Source organism: Cynocephalus volans, chromosome 3 (assembly GCF_027409185.1).
Source record: "Cynocephalus volans isolate mCynVol1 chromosome 3, mCynVol1.pri, whole genome shotgun sequence".
In the NCBI taxonomy this organism is placed as follows: Eukaryota; Metazoa; Chordata; class Mammalia; order Dermoptera; family Cynocephalidae; genus Cynocephalus; species Cynocephalus volans.
The window spans coordinates 36,657,058-36,671,599 of NC_084462.1; the positions used below are offsets into that span (position 1 = coordinate 36,657,058).

The 14,542-nt window shown below is 42.3% G+C and overlaps 1 protein-coding gene across 2 annotated transcripts in view; it reads left to right on the top strand.

Annotated features, from left to right (window-relative positions):
- Positions 1-14,542, top strand: part of GABRB3 (gamma-aminobutyric acid type A receptor subunit beta3) — a 208,667-nt gene that overhangs the window by 163,488 nt on the left and 30,637 nt on the right. For both annotated transcript variants that reach the window (XM_063091142.1, XM_063091141.1), the window contains exons 5-6: positions 11,169-11,251; positions 14,148-14,285. In XM_063091142.1, coding sequence (XP_062947212.1) covers positions 11,169-11,251; positions 14,148-14,285 — 221 coding nt within the window. The remainder of the gene's footprint in view (positions 1-11,168; positions 11,252-14,147; positions 14,286-14,542) is intronic.

Here is a 14,542-nt window from a genome sequence, read left to right on the forward strand (position 1 = left end):
ATGGATGATTTAAAATATGAAAGTCAATCAAAGTAATATACCACATTAAGAGAATGAAGAACAAAAAACACACATGATCATCTCAATTGATGCAGACCACAAATTTGACAAAATCCAGCACTCTTTTGTGATAAAAACATGCAATGATCCAGGAATAGAAGGAAACTTCCTAAACATGATAGGATTGTATATGAAAAACCCATAACTAACATCATACTTAATGGTTAAAGACAGCAATCTTTTCCCCTAAGATCAGAAACAAGACAAGTATGCCTGATTTTGCTGCTTCTATTCAAATAGCAGCAAACATCTGTTCACAGATGACATGGTCTTATATAGAAAAACTAAAGATTCTGCACACACACATATACACACATGTTGGTTAAAGCTAAAAAATGAATTCAGCAATGTTGCTGAGTACAAAATCAACACAAGAAAACTAATTTCATCTCCATACAGTAATAAACAAGTCCATGGAAATTAAGAAAGCAATTTCATTTAATTAACAAATTATCATCTAAAATAATGAGAAAATTAGGAATAAATTTAACAATGGAGTCAAAAGACTTGTACACTAAAAGGTATAAAACAGTATTGAAAGAATTTGAAGAAGATATAAGTAAATGGAAAGACATCCTATGTTCATGGATTGGAAGACTTACTATTGTTAAAATGACAATACTACTCAAAGCAATCTACAGCTTCAGTGCAATCCGTATCAAAATTCCAATGGCATCTTTGTGTAGAAATAGAAAAACCCATCCTACAATTCATAAAGAATCTCAAGAGACCCCCAAAATCCAAAACAATCTTGAAAAAGAACAAAGTCGAAGGTCTCACAATTCCTGATTTCAAAGCTTACTATAAAGCTATGGTAATCCAAACAGATTGCTTCTAGCATAAGAACAGACATATAGACCAGTGGAATAGAATAGAGAGCCCAGAAATAATCCTTACATATATGGTCAAATGATTTTTGACAAGAGTTCCAAGACTACTTAATGGGCAATGGACAGTCTTTTCAATAAATGATGCTGAGTAAAACCAGGTATCTACATGTAAAAGAACAAATTTGGACTCTTAACTTATACCATATATAAAAATTAACTCAAATTGGATGAAAGACCTGACTCAAAGAACTGAACCTAAGAGCTGAGACTCAAAGAACTGACCCTAAGAGCTAAGACTATAAAACTCTGTATTAGTCCGTTTCTGTTCCTTATAACAAAATACTTGGAACTGCATAATTTATAAGAAAATTAAATTTATTGCTTACAGTTTCAGAGGCTGGGAAGTCCACAGTCCAAGGAACACATCGGGTGATACGACAGTGACCCAGGGGTCTCACATTGCAAGAGGGTAAAAGCAGAGAGAGCAAGAGAGACAGCTCTTCATGCACTCTCCTTTTAAAGCCCTCAGAACTACACCTCCCAACCACCATTATTAATCCATTCACTACAGTATCGTCCTGCAATCCAATCACCTCTTCAAGGCCCCACCTTTCAGTTTCCATAATAGGATTTCCTGCCTTTGACAGTTACAGTGGAAATATTTTGTCCAATACACGAACCTTGGGGGACACAATTCAATCAATTCACAGAAAACTCTTAGAAGAAAACAGGGGGAAAGCTTTGTGATATTGGATTTGGCAATATATTTTAGATATGACAGCAAAAGTACAAGCAAGAAAAGAAAATAGATTACTTGAACTACATTAAAGACTTCTGTGCATCAAAGAACACAATCAACAATAAAAAGGGAATAACAGAATGAGAGAAATCACTTGTAAAAGGGGGTTAATGTACAGAACATATAAAGATATGTATGTCAACAACAAAACAAACCATGAGACCTGATCAAAAAATGGGCAATGGACTTGAATAGATATTTCTCCAAAGAAAAAATATATAAATAGTCTATAAGCATGTGAAAAGATGCTTAAGACTATTAGCCATTAAGGAAATTTAAATTGAAACACAATGAGATGCTCATTTGCAGACATTAGGATGGCTATTATAAAAAAACAAAAACAAAGGGAAAAAACCAGGGCTGACAAAGTAGTGGAGAATTTAGAACCCTTAGGGATTGCTGGTGGGAATTCAAAATAGTTCAGTCAGTGTGGAAACTAGTATGGTTGTTCCTCAAAATTCTAACATAGAATGATCATATGATCCAGCAGTTCCTCTTCTAGGTATATACCAAATGAAAGAAAAGAAGTGACTTAGACACTTGTACAACAGAGTTCTCAGTAGCCAAATGGTAGAAATAACCCAAGTGTCTATCAACAGATGAATGGATAAACAAAGTGTGGTATAAACATACAATGGAATATTATTCAGTCATAAAAAAGGAATGAAATTCTGATACATGCTACAACATTGATGTCCCCCCCCGCCTTTTTTTTTTTTTTTTTTTTGACGGTTTGGCCAGTATGGGGATCTGAACCCTTGACCTTGGTGTTACAACACTGTGCTCCAACCAACTGAGCTAACCAGCCAGGCCCCAACATGGATATATCTTAATAACAATATGGCAAATGAACTAAGCCAGGCAGAAAAGAGTGAATATTGTATGATTTTACTTATATGAGATATCTGGAATAGGTCAATTCATAGAGACAGAAAGTGAACTAGAGAATCGTGGGGGCAGGGAACAGGAGGTAATGGGTGTTGTTGAGTGGGTACGGAGTTTCTGTTTGGGATGATGAAAAAGTTCTGGTAATGGACATTGGTGATGGTTAAACAACAACGTGAATGCACTTATTGCCACTGAATGGTGCACTTAAAAACAGTTAAAACAATACATTTTACATTACATATATTTTACTCCAGCTAAACAAAGATTTATTTATTGTTTTGTGTTTAATTTTAATTTGTTGACTTGGATGATATATGGTTTTGCTTTGTTTAATAAAACTCAGTTGCTTACTGTTTCATCTGCTCTGTATCTATCATCTTCTCTCTGTTTTCAAAGCCTTGCATTTTCCCTCTGCCTATGGGCAGGTATGCAAGTTTACCCTCTCCTTTCTACTCCAAGTATTAGCCTCAGACCAGCAGCAACATGACCTGGGAACATCATCTGAGAAATTCAGAATTATAGACCCACCCCACACATTCTGACTCAGAATCTGAATTTTAACAAGATCCCTCAACGACTTGTATGTCCATTAAAATTTAAGTCGCTTCCATATCATTCCTTCCTTCCTTCAGGCTGCTTTTTCCTATGTCTCTCTGTTCTTATGTTAAAGAGGCCATGCCTTTTGGTAACCAGACATACATCTTCCCAAATTTTTAACTTTTATTTACTTTGTTTCCATATCTTTTCATGGAACTCCTCTTTGTTTTATTCAGAATGTTTATCCTTCAGTGGGACAGATTTTCTGGTAATGAACTTAGCCCTTTTAGTCTCATGATGGAAACTTTAGCTTATAGGGTATAAATGTGAAGATTAGGTTAATGTGCTCCATTTGTTATGCTTAACTGCCATTTACCCAGGATAGGTCTTTCTCTCTGACTGCTGGGGTAACAAACAAGGCCATGAAGTCAGACACACTGTGTGGTACTTTGAATAGAGTCTTGAATGACATTCCTACTTCCTGCCACCCCCCAGCCCACTACATGGCCCCCTCTAGCTCTGGGTGGCTTTCCTTCAAGCCTCTGGGTCCCACAAATTTGACTATATCTGCCCAACTACTTTCATCCAGGGGGTTGTGTTCTCTACACTAGAGAGATGGAAAGACAGAGAGTTAGAGGTGTTGCTGCTTTAGCCCTGTCTGATGGGGTTTTCTGTGGTGATGGAGAAAGTGTATAATGGGCATGCTAAGCAGTCACCAGCCAGCCACATGTGGCTACTGTGCACTTGAAATGTGGCTAGTACATCAGAGGAACTGAATTTTTAAGTTAATTTAATTTTAATTAATTTAAAATTTAAGTATAACTAGTCACACATGGCTGTGGACAATGCAGTTGTAGATTGCAAAGTACTGAGTGCCGTGATTAGATCTAGATAGTTGGGGTAACTCACAGGACTTTCCTGATTGTTCCAAATTGTTTCTCCCATTCCTCATTGGAGGGCTGAGCCTGTGGTGTTTTACTTATGAACTTCCCTATATCCATCCACCCAGACAGTTCCAAGAGCACCTGCCAGGATGTGGCATACACTTTTGTCTCAGTTTTTGTCTTTCAGTTTTGGCCCCTGTGTAGCTTTATCACCATATCTTTGAAAACTGAAAGATGATGCATCAGACCCATCTCATTTGCCTCATGTGACTGCTCATTTCACAGAGACTGGTTTTTCTAAATGACAGTGGACTTATGCTTAAACATAAAACCACATGTTCCTATTTTAGGAAAATGCCATCCACCAAGGGTTTTGCTGTCTTATGACACTCTCAGAAGTATCAGGTTATGCTTCCTACTTATTTATAAAATAGTTTTGTTTTTTTTTTGTCTTTTTGTGACCGGTAAGGGGATCGCAACTCTTGGCTTGGTGTCGCCTGCACCGCGCTCATCCAGTGAATGCACCGGCCATTCCTATATAGGATCCAAACCCGTGGCGGGAGCGCTGCTGCGCTCCCAAGCGCTGCACTCTCCCGAGTGCGCCACGGGGCCGGCCCTATAAAATAGTTTTTGATTTTCTATATATGTACTATTTGTGTTGACTACTGTATCAGCCATCTATTGCCACACAGTGCTGTGTAATAAACAGCAAAAAAGTCTCAGTGCATACACTAGTAAGTGCTCATTGCTTGTGCATCTGGGTGTTTAACACTCATCCTGCTGATCCTGGCAGGCTCACTCACAGGCTGGGTGTGGGTGACCCATTAGCTCACCCAGGGGTGGTCTCTGAAGAGCTGAGTGGGCGCCTCAGTCCTGATGCCTGTGTCTACTCTCCTTTAGGACCAGCAGACTTGTCTGGCAAGGCTTTCTCTAGCAGAGGCAGAAGCAGAAGAGGAAACCAGAAACACAGAATGCCTCATGGGGTGTAAGCACAGAACTGGCACACTGTCACTTCCACCCATTTTTTCAGATAAAGAGAGTCACAAAGCCACCCACATTCAAGAGGTGGGCCAAGAGGCAGCTCCTCTTTTGTGAGCAGAATTGCAAATGTCTCAGCGAAGACAGTCCCGGGAAGGAGAGGAATGGGCTGCTGACCCAATCAATTCCTGGCAGTGAATTTCTCAGCAACAGCCTCAAGGAGTCTCCATAGCAATGGCTTTTGGGCAGTTCTGTGAATGTGTTTTCTCATATGTTTTGTAAAACAAAACAAAAATTGAGCACTGGCCTATGCCCTGTGCCTTCTCCACATTGAATAATAAGCACTTTCTTAAGAAAAACGCATGATTTGAAATATCTGACTTAGGTCCTAAATCCTAGCATCTGAGTTCTCATTCCTGGAAAAATGACAGCTGCCTTTACAACTCAATGCACCTGCCATCAGGGAACCAGGAATGAAAGAGTGTGAGCTACCCATCGAGTGGTTATAAGAGGCTAGGTGGTTACTTCTAAAGCACACCCTGGCTTTGGTACTATCTACTGGCCACAGATATTGCCCAGAGTTCTTGGGCATTTGAGCTTCCTGAATACAAGCCAGAAGTCACACAGGAGGTGCTGCTAATTTCCTCCAGGTTCTGTTAGTTTACCAAGATTGTGATTGCCATGTGCCAGGACTACACTGAAGGCAGCATTTCACTCTGATCCTCGCTGCAGCTGAAGCTCTAAAGATCGTGGTGTTGACACTGTACTCAGTTCTGTAGGATTCAGTTCTGCGGCACAAGGATCCACAGGGATGACTTGGCTATTAAAACAGGGGGGTCTCATCCAAGCACCTTGACCAGTGAGCCTGTGGAGTCTCTCAGAGGTCAGTAACCACGCAAGGCCAGCACTCCTGGGAGTGCTTGTTACAGGGCTTGCATCTCCACTGACTCTTACGTTTGGGGCATTAAAGTCAAGAAGGGCCAAGCTACCTTTCACGTTCCATGCCTTGCTTGAGTTCCGCATTTCCTGCCTCCACATGGTCCTTGTATCTCCAGTCATTTGTTCAGTAAATATTTACGGGGTTCCTACTCTTTGGGGCTGGGGACTATTGTGGGCACTGTGGAGATGGCTATGGACAGGACAGGCAAGGCTCCACTCTCCTGGGCTCACCAGGCAGTGGGTGAGGGGCCAGGCAGTCAACGAATAGATGAACAATCTCATTTGTAGATGGTGCTAAATATAATGAAATCATGAAAATGGGGCAAAGTGAGGGGAGACAGCTATGAACAGGTGCTTTATTTCTAGAGGCCTCACTGAGAAAGCTGGTCAAGGATCTTGCCTTCCCATGGTCAGCCAAGAACCTAATTACCAGCACTCACATTGGACATGTGTCCTCTGCAGAATTTATGGTGAATCGAAAAGATGCACACAAATAGGAAAAAAGAGTGCGTTGCTTAGTCCACTATCATTGTCAATCCCAGACTATGCCCGTGCTCAACTTTCCCAAACACTCTGACAAGGAGTGCTTTTTGCCTAGGCCAACAAGTCATCTTTTAGGCAAATGTTTGCAGCAGTAAGCTTGTTCCCAACCAGCTGACAGCAACATTTCGACAGCAACCCCTACCAGGTGGTCTGTAGAGAAATCTGTATTTGTGCAGTGACATGAAGAGTTTGCATCTGCCCTTATTACGTTTTTTAAATTGGCGAATATTTAAAGATAGAAGTGCTGATGCCAAAGTATATTTCACAAGCTTGATACAACTGAGAAGAAATGGAAACCCTTCAACACACTGGAATCCCTGGATCCTGAGCTGCTTGACTTGGGCTTCCTCCCCCACCTCTGCTGGACAAGGGCACCAAGGACAGCCTGGGGACAGCATCCAAAGACAGTGTGTCATTAGGTGTACTACAATGTGATTTCAAACTTGCCAAAGACATGCTGTCCTCATAATGTTCAGGTCTGCTCCCTGCATTTTCATACTTTTACCTCTTAAACATATATTTAGGCATGTATTATTTATAAAAGCAGGATGATGTAAAAAATTACCCTATTCCACAATGGGTGGGAAACTGGATTGAATGTTACTACAATTACTGCAGGAATTGCATGCAGAATATTTATTTTCTCCATTTACTTATATTTTCAGCTTGTCATATATATAATAAAGTTTTTTGAAAAATGGAATTAAAAGACAGGATGAGTTTTTCCATGAACTTTTTGAAGACCCCCATTCATGCATATGATCTGTGTCTATCTACATCTACATTTATATCTCTATGTATGTATTTCTGTCTATCTACCTGTCTATATAAATTTATTTACCTTATTGCTCTTCATTCAAAACAAGACCCTCAATTCCTGAGTAGGCTTTTAGAAGTTGAATGTATTTTGTACTTTTTAAGGTAAATGAGGTGTCGGAGGTGTAGTAGTATGTACAGTTCCAGCTGCCTGGATCTGATGCTGCATCTGCCTCCCAGTGGCTCTGTGAACGTGGTCAAGCTACTTACTCTTCCCAAGCCTTGGTTTGCCCATCATCCACATAGGAATAATAATAATGCCTCTGTAATGTGGTTGTTGTGGGATTAAGTGCATGTGTAATGAAGTGCTTGGCATGAAGCTAAGCACTGGGAAGGCCCTGGACAGCAGGTGCAGGTGTGACGGGCTGCTGTCCCAGTGCACACACCTTTAACGTCCAGTCCTCTAGCCCTCACTCCTCTGTCTCCCCCCCAACATTCTTTTGGTTTGTTCTTACTTTCCACTCCCAGCATCCACAAAGTGTGACTGTCTGTGAAGAAAGGACGCATTGATGCAGACATCTTTTCTACCACTGGGCCACTCTCTTCCTTTGCTTTTCTTTGAGAAGCCATAGCGACTGAGCACTGCAGTCTCTCTGTCAGAGAACAAGAAACAAAAAAATAACAGCCTCACACAGTCCTATTTGATCCTTCTTGGTTGGCTTCACCACTATTTCTTAGAAATAGAGGTGGAATTCTCAGATTACAGAAGGCTGGGGAAGCAGAGTTAAATGTTGGTTAAACTCCCCTCTCAGGACAAAAGAAAATTATTAGAGAACAAACAAAAGGTGTGTGTAAGTGTTGGGGATCACACACATGGAGCCCAGCTGTCACTGAGACTCTCTGCTCTTGGTCCATTTCTGTCACTGTGCTTGTGCTCTCAGCTCTGCAGTCTATGACATTCATCAGCCTTCCTATGACTTCTGCAAAGTCCCAGGCTGCTCATTTCTGTCCATTCCTTCAGAAAGTCCCCTTCGCAAGCCTGTCACGAGTTTAGCCAACTTAGGTGCAGGTTTTGCGACTCAGAGGGGCCTGCATGCTGGGCAGCCTACTTCCTTTCTCCTTCTGCCCCCCTTTCCCTTTTCTTGCCTTTCTGTCCCAGTATCCAGACCTCTCTCTTCCTCCATGTGTTGTCCCTGGCATGCCTTCTGCAGCATGAGCAGGCTCTGGAGTCTCATTTTTCACCCTGAGAGGGTTTTGCAAGTATTTCTTCCAAATGAAGAAGAGTAGTGAGTAGATGTTTCTACCTCATTCCTCAAGTAAATAGAAAATTATGTCAGAATGAGAAGACCTGGACAACTGCTGCTCCGTGGGGAAAAAAAAAAAGAGTTGCTGCCTTGGTGGGAAGAGGAGCACACTCTCACCAGTTCTTCTAGCTTCATGTTCCTTCCCCTTTCAAAAATGCCCATGACATGCTCTATGTAGTGTCACAGTAAGTGTAAGAGTGCTGCACGTGGTGCCCCCAAACAATGTGGGCATGCTGGTGTGCGTGTGTTTTAGGGGTGGTTTGGGGAATGAATAAGAAAAACAACAAGAGCTGACCAGTTGGAGTGCAGTGCTGACAACACTACAGTCCACGGTTGATCCCTGTGCCAGCCAGCACCAGAGAAGAAAAACAGAAACAGCCAATAAGAAGTAGTATTCTCAATTACTGACTCTGTTCAAGTGAATGGGTACCAAAATATTCAGGAAAATTTGAATATTTCCAGTGAAGGTCTTGTTCATAAAAATTCATAATTTTAGCAGTACTTTATTCTAGTTTTCCCTTGTAGACATCTTGTGTGGATGTTGGGTTGTCAGTTTGCCATGAAGCATACCAGAATTTAAAAGTGTGAGGCTGGAACTTCAGTCGACTAGAAAGAAAGATGCTGTAAAAAAATATACCGAAGAGCTGTGTGTTGATTTTGGATTATACAATGCACTGCACTCCTTGGCTCCAAGGATATTGGAAGTGTGGTGATATTTGGCATGGGTCTGTGGTGCTCGGCCACTGGCTGCTCGCATAGAGAAATTCAGCGTGGCCCCTGCCTGCTGGGTGTGTTGCATTCACCTCTGCCGCTCGCTGCCACTGACAAGCAGGATTTGCTCATCTGCAGCTCAGCCAGATGCATGCATCTCCATTCTTCCCTTAGCACCTGCATTTGGGTTAAGTGAGACAAGCCCATGAGAAACGGCCCGTGCCTGGTGTTTTACACCTGTTTTGGTTAGAATCTGTTGGTAGGAGCAGGGTTTGCTCATGTTAATCACAGTATGAGTAGGTTTGTTGTGAATATCCACGATGAAGTTTGTCCAGAAAAAGCAGAATACCGGGCTTCAAGAAAGATGGACCTAGAGGATACGTGGGGATTCAAGCTGACTCTTGGGGTTTCAGGAGAAAGCAGTCTCACTTCTCCACTCCTACAGTCCACTGCTGCCTTGGCATCACCAGGACTGCTGGTGGGTCACACAATTCCTGCATAGACGTGAGCGTCTTTGTGCACACCAGCAGGGCCAGATGCCGTGGCCCAGGCACAGCGACTGCTGCCTGCTTGGCTCTCTGCTCGCTGCATCTCCCCTGCCTCTCCTGGATTTCTCATACATTGCTCCCCAGTTTGAAACAACACTGCAAGATCTAGATCCTGGCCTGGAGCTTCACTTTCACTCTTGCTTTGACGGTTTAATTCATTTCCGTAGAAGAGAATCCCATTAGCTTTGCTCTGCCTTTCAACTCAGGCAACATCATGGATCACTGGACAGCTAATGGCTAGCTGTCTTTGATTCTGGGACCCACCCAGTTTCATCAGCTTTGACAGTGGTGGGAATGGGTGGGATTCTAGAGAAATAGAGTATAAAACACGGTGCCCTAATGACTGCATTTTTGTCAACATCTTTGAGTAGGTTGGTTTCCCTAAGAGGAGACTGTAGACAGAGCAGAAAAAGGACTTGACATTCCTAGAAGTGCTATTTTTCAATGTGTGGCTGGTTTAATCATGGCAGAGGCATAGCTGTCTTTGAGCATGATATAAATTCTTTCCATAGCTTTAGCCAAACTCAAGGGAAGTTAACCCAACCAATTTTGATTCATAATCAATAACATGGAAACCAAATACTCTCTTTGAAAAGATAGATGATCACTTGGTGAAAAACTCTGGAGTGTTAAAATCCAGCCCAACAGACATGATAAAATAAGATCAGCACGAGTTTTGTTTAAAGTTCCAAAGTGCAGCCTGTGGATCTGCAGCTACTTTAACATGTCGCATGGAAAGTCAAAGAACAGAATCTGAGCCTAATCAGTGTTGCCCCACACATAAGTTCTCTCTGTACTAGAGGTTAGAATAATAGACAAAAACTGCAGGTAAGAACTTCCTTGAAAACCCCTTTCTCTGCCTTCTGTTACCCAAAGTCAACAAGAATCAACAAACAATTTTATAGGATGTAAAGTTTTTGTCACAAGCATGGTGACTATAGTTAATAACAATATTTTGTTTACTTGAAAATTGCTAAGAGAGTAGATTTTAAGTGTTCTAGCCACAAAAAAACCAAATGAAAAATATGTGAAGTAATGCATATGTTAATTACCTCGATTTAGCCATTCCACAACATCATGTGTGGAATCACCATTTCAAAACATCATGTTGTATGCCATAAGTATATACAATTTTTATTGTCAATTAAAAAAAAACCTTTAAAATAAATTTTTTGTGTTGTTTTTCTTGATAAGCTGGTCTCTAGTGTACTGAAAGAGTTTCTTATCCATTGGAATTTCTCAGTATATATTGTGAAGATGTTTAGTCAGTTGTCCTCTGGGGAGGGGTCCTGCATGTGGAATTACTTGCAGTTTATCTAGGAACTAGAAATGGTCTCCCTGCCACGCCTCTCCCCCTGTCTTTAATGTCTCCCTCACTCTGCATTTTTCAGAATCACCACGACAGCGGCATGCATGATGGACCTGCGAAGATACCCGCTGGATGAACAGAACTGCACTCTGGAAATCGAAAGCTGTGTGTATCCATATCTGAGTTTCTTTTCCTTCCACTTTGTGTTTGAAGTATTTTTTTTTTTTTTTTTGGTCATTTTTTAGCATCTTTTCAAAGGTGTCCATAATTTTCTTGACATAGTTTTCACTATCTCAAATATTAGAAGTTTAATTTTCCACTCTGAAAATTTCGTCATAACAGAGAGAGGGAATAAAAGTATAAAACAGTTCTTCATTCTAATCTGATTAAGAGCATCTGTTTGTTTTGTTGAAATGTAAGAAAACAAATGCCCCCATCTCGCTCCGTTCAGTGAGAAGGGTGTAGACGCCCAGCTGCAATTTTCCTGCAATACACTGCATCGTGCCTGAGTGGCTATGCTGCCAGGACCCTGGGAAGTCAGAGCAAAACTCACTTCCCACCAGGAACTCGGCTTTACAAATAGGATCTCTCTACATCTCAGCAATTTTCTTAGATTTGAGTAGTATTCAGATGCTCTATTGATAATTCAGCATTGAGTACTTACATGAGGGATGAGAGCTGCATCTACAACAAACATCCCTCCTGCTAACTGAACTGCATCTCCCGGCACATCAGGATGTTGTTGTTGACATTGGCCTATCAAAGACAGGTGTGTAATTAGTAACAAGTAGATTTAGGCTTGTCAACATTTATGCTGAAGTTTTGCAACATGTCTTGATGCTATTGTGGTGAGAAGTGCATGTCTTTGTGAATAAATGTGCTGAGAAATGGAACTGGTGATGGCATAGGGTCCAGAACTGGGGTGGAGCTGGTCCCACTGTGTCCCTTGGTTCCACACTACATCACTTTCACATTTTCTGAGAGCTGTGCTTTCAGAGAAGACAAGAGACAAAATCACGTCAAGTGATGCACAGTTGAATCTTCTGGAGGACAGAGGCTCAGGGGACAGATGATTTCCCGGTAGCTGAAGGACCATCCTAGGGAGTTATTCTGTGTGGCAAGAGAACACAACTCCAATGAGTGAATAAAAGTTCAGGAGCACAAACTTGTATCTAAGTGAGGCAGCACCTCTTCCAGCTGCCTGAACACGTAGTGAGTGGCTTCTGAGAGTGTGGGTTCTGTGCTGCATGGACTGTGGTGGAGGCCAGTAGGAAGGCCTGCAGTGAAAGAGATCCCCTCAGTGTGCACGGCCCCTCCCCTGCAGAGCACAATGATTAAAGCATTTGAGCAGAGGAAGGGATTCTCTCAATTATCTGGTGGCCTCACTACTCACATCTCTGTAGTAGGAACGGAGAAAAGAAGGATGTGGCTTTATTTCTAAGCTTGCAGGCAAATTCTGTGATCCATGAATTCTTCCGTCAGATACTTACTGGACATCAGCTCTATGTGGGCACTGTCATGAGCACAAGGATATATGGAGAAGATAGTCAAAATGCCTGCCTCCATGGAACTTCCATTCCAGAAAAGACAGGAAACAGACAAATTATAAACAGTGATAAATGCTTTGAAGAAAACAAAGTCTGATAAAATGGTAGTGAGTGATTGTGAGGTTGCTTGTGAGGGGGAATGTCAGGGAGGGCTTCTGCAAAAAAGGTTTTATTTAAGTCAAGAGGTAAACGTAAGGAGAAGAGCCACGTGAAGGTCTGGAAGAGTGTCTCTGCAGAGGGTACAGCAGCCTGGGGTGCAGCAGGCTGGCCTGGGCTGCAGGACGAGGACTGTGAGGCTGGGCTGCTGAGCACGGGAAGGAGTGGAGGCACACGGGGGCCTGTCCTGTAGGTCTGTGAGGTCCTTGTAAGAAGCTTGGACTTGTTTTGCTAATTGCATTGGGAAACATTTGAGGGTTTTAGGCAGAGGACTGGCATGATACAATGTGTGTTCTATTAAAGGTTGTGCAGCTGCCAGGTGAAAATGTAATGTAAGGAAGTCAGGAAGAAGGGAGCAGACAGTGGGTGTGACCGTGCAATCCGAGCAGAGAGGTCAGCAGACAGGACAAGGCAGATGGCTCTGCCATGGGAGCAGTTATCCCCAGGGCTGGTCCATTTTTTTGTGTAACATCAGATATTGGGTGTCTACCTTTCTGTTGTATTACATGTTCAAATCAAAATGTCTGTTGTATTGAGATGATATTTTTCTCAAGACCTGTTTTTTAATTGATCTTATTGATAAAGTTGACTTCATCTTTGAGGAGACTCCTGGGTATTACAAGTAACATCAGACATTATTGTCCTACGTACTCATTCTCCAGAAGCACTGACTAATCACCAAGTGAACATGAGCACTGTGCAAAGAACTGGGTTTCGAGATAGAATTCAGCTAATGACCCCTCCTCATTCTGACGAGACCACCTGTGCAAATCTCTAAGGGTCAGGAATATCCCAGCAAAAGGCATTTCTAGGGCTGGCAAACCTCCCGGCCAGGAAGAGTGGAGAACCTATCCAGAGAGGCCAGGGAGAACACTGCTGCTGCTCTGAGCATGCGCCGTGAGATTGGCCACTGCCTGGTTACGTACACCTCAGTCTTTCAGTGTCTCAGCTGCACTTGGGAGGAGCTGCTTTTCCAGAATTCTTCATACTTGAGTCCTCATTTTCTCTTACAACTACCTTTTTCATTGCTGTTAAGACATGTTTTAAATTCATTTCTGTGTGATGTCCAGGCCAGCTCTAAAGTTATGCTTTGCAAGCAGAACTCTGGTAAGAGCTCTCAGCCTCCCCAGCTTCTCTGCCTTTCAACACCAGCCTGGTACAACTCAAACAGAGGCGGTAACACAGGAATATGTGGAAGTTATTTTCAATGACGCTCCTCATAGACAAGCACATTAAACAAATCTGTTTCATATACGGCAAAGCTATGACTCCACTACGTTAATCACAGTTTCTTTAGCCAGGCATTTATAGAAAATGATGTTTCATATCTGCATGTCCCTGCTTCTCTTTCCTGGCAGATGGCTACACCACGGATGACATTGAATTTTACTGGCGTGGTGGGGACAAAGCTGTCACTGGAGTGGAAAAGATTGAGCTGCCACAGTTCTCCATTGTGGAGCATCGTCTGGTCTCGAGGAATGTTGTCTTCGCCACAGGTGGGTCCTGTGTCCACTCACAAGAATCAGCAAATAATTTTATAGGGTTTATTTACAGTCCCTGTGGGGGCTCCTGGCCATGTTTGCATGATCGTCTCCTTATGAAATATGCTCCAACTGACTTACAGCGCTCGGTCATCCAGAGAAATGCCGTCATCATCAGTAATTCATCATCACATGTACCTCTTGTTTTCATATCTAAAGGGGATCCATAGCTTTGATGTGTAGGAAGGGTCACTTGAGAAGGAGGCACTCTC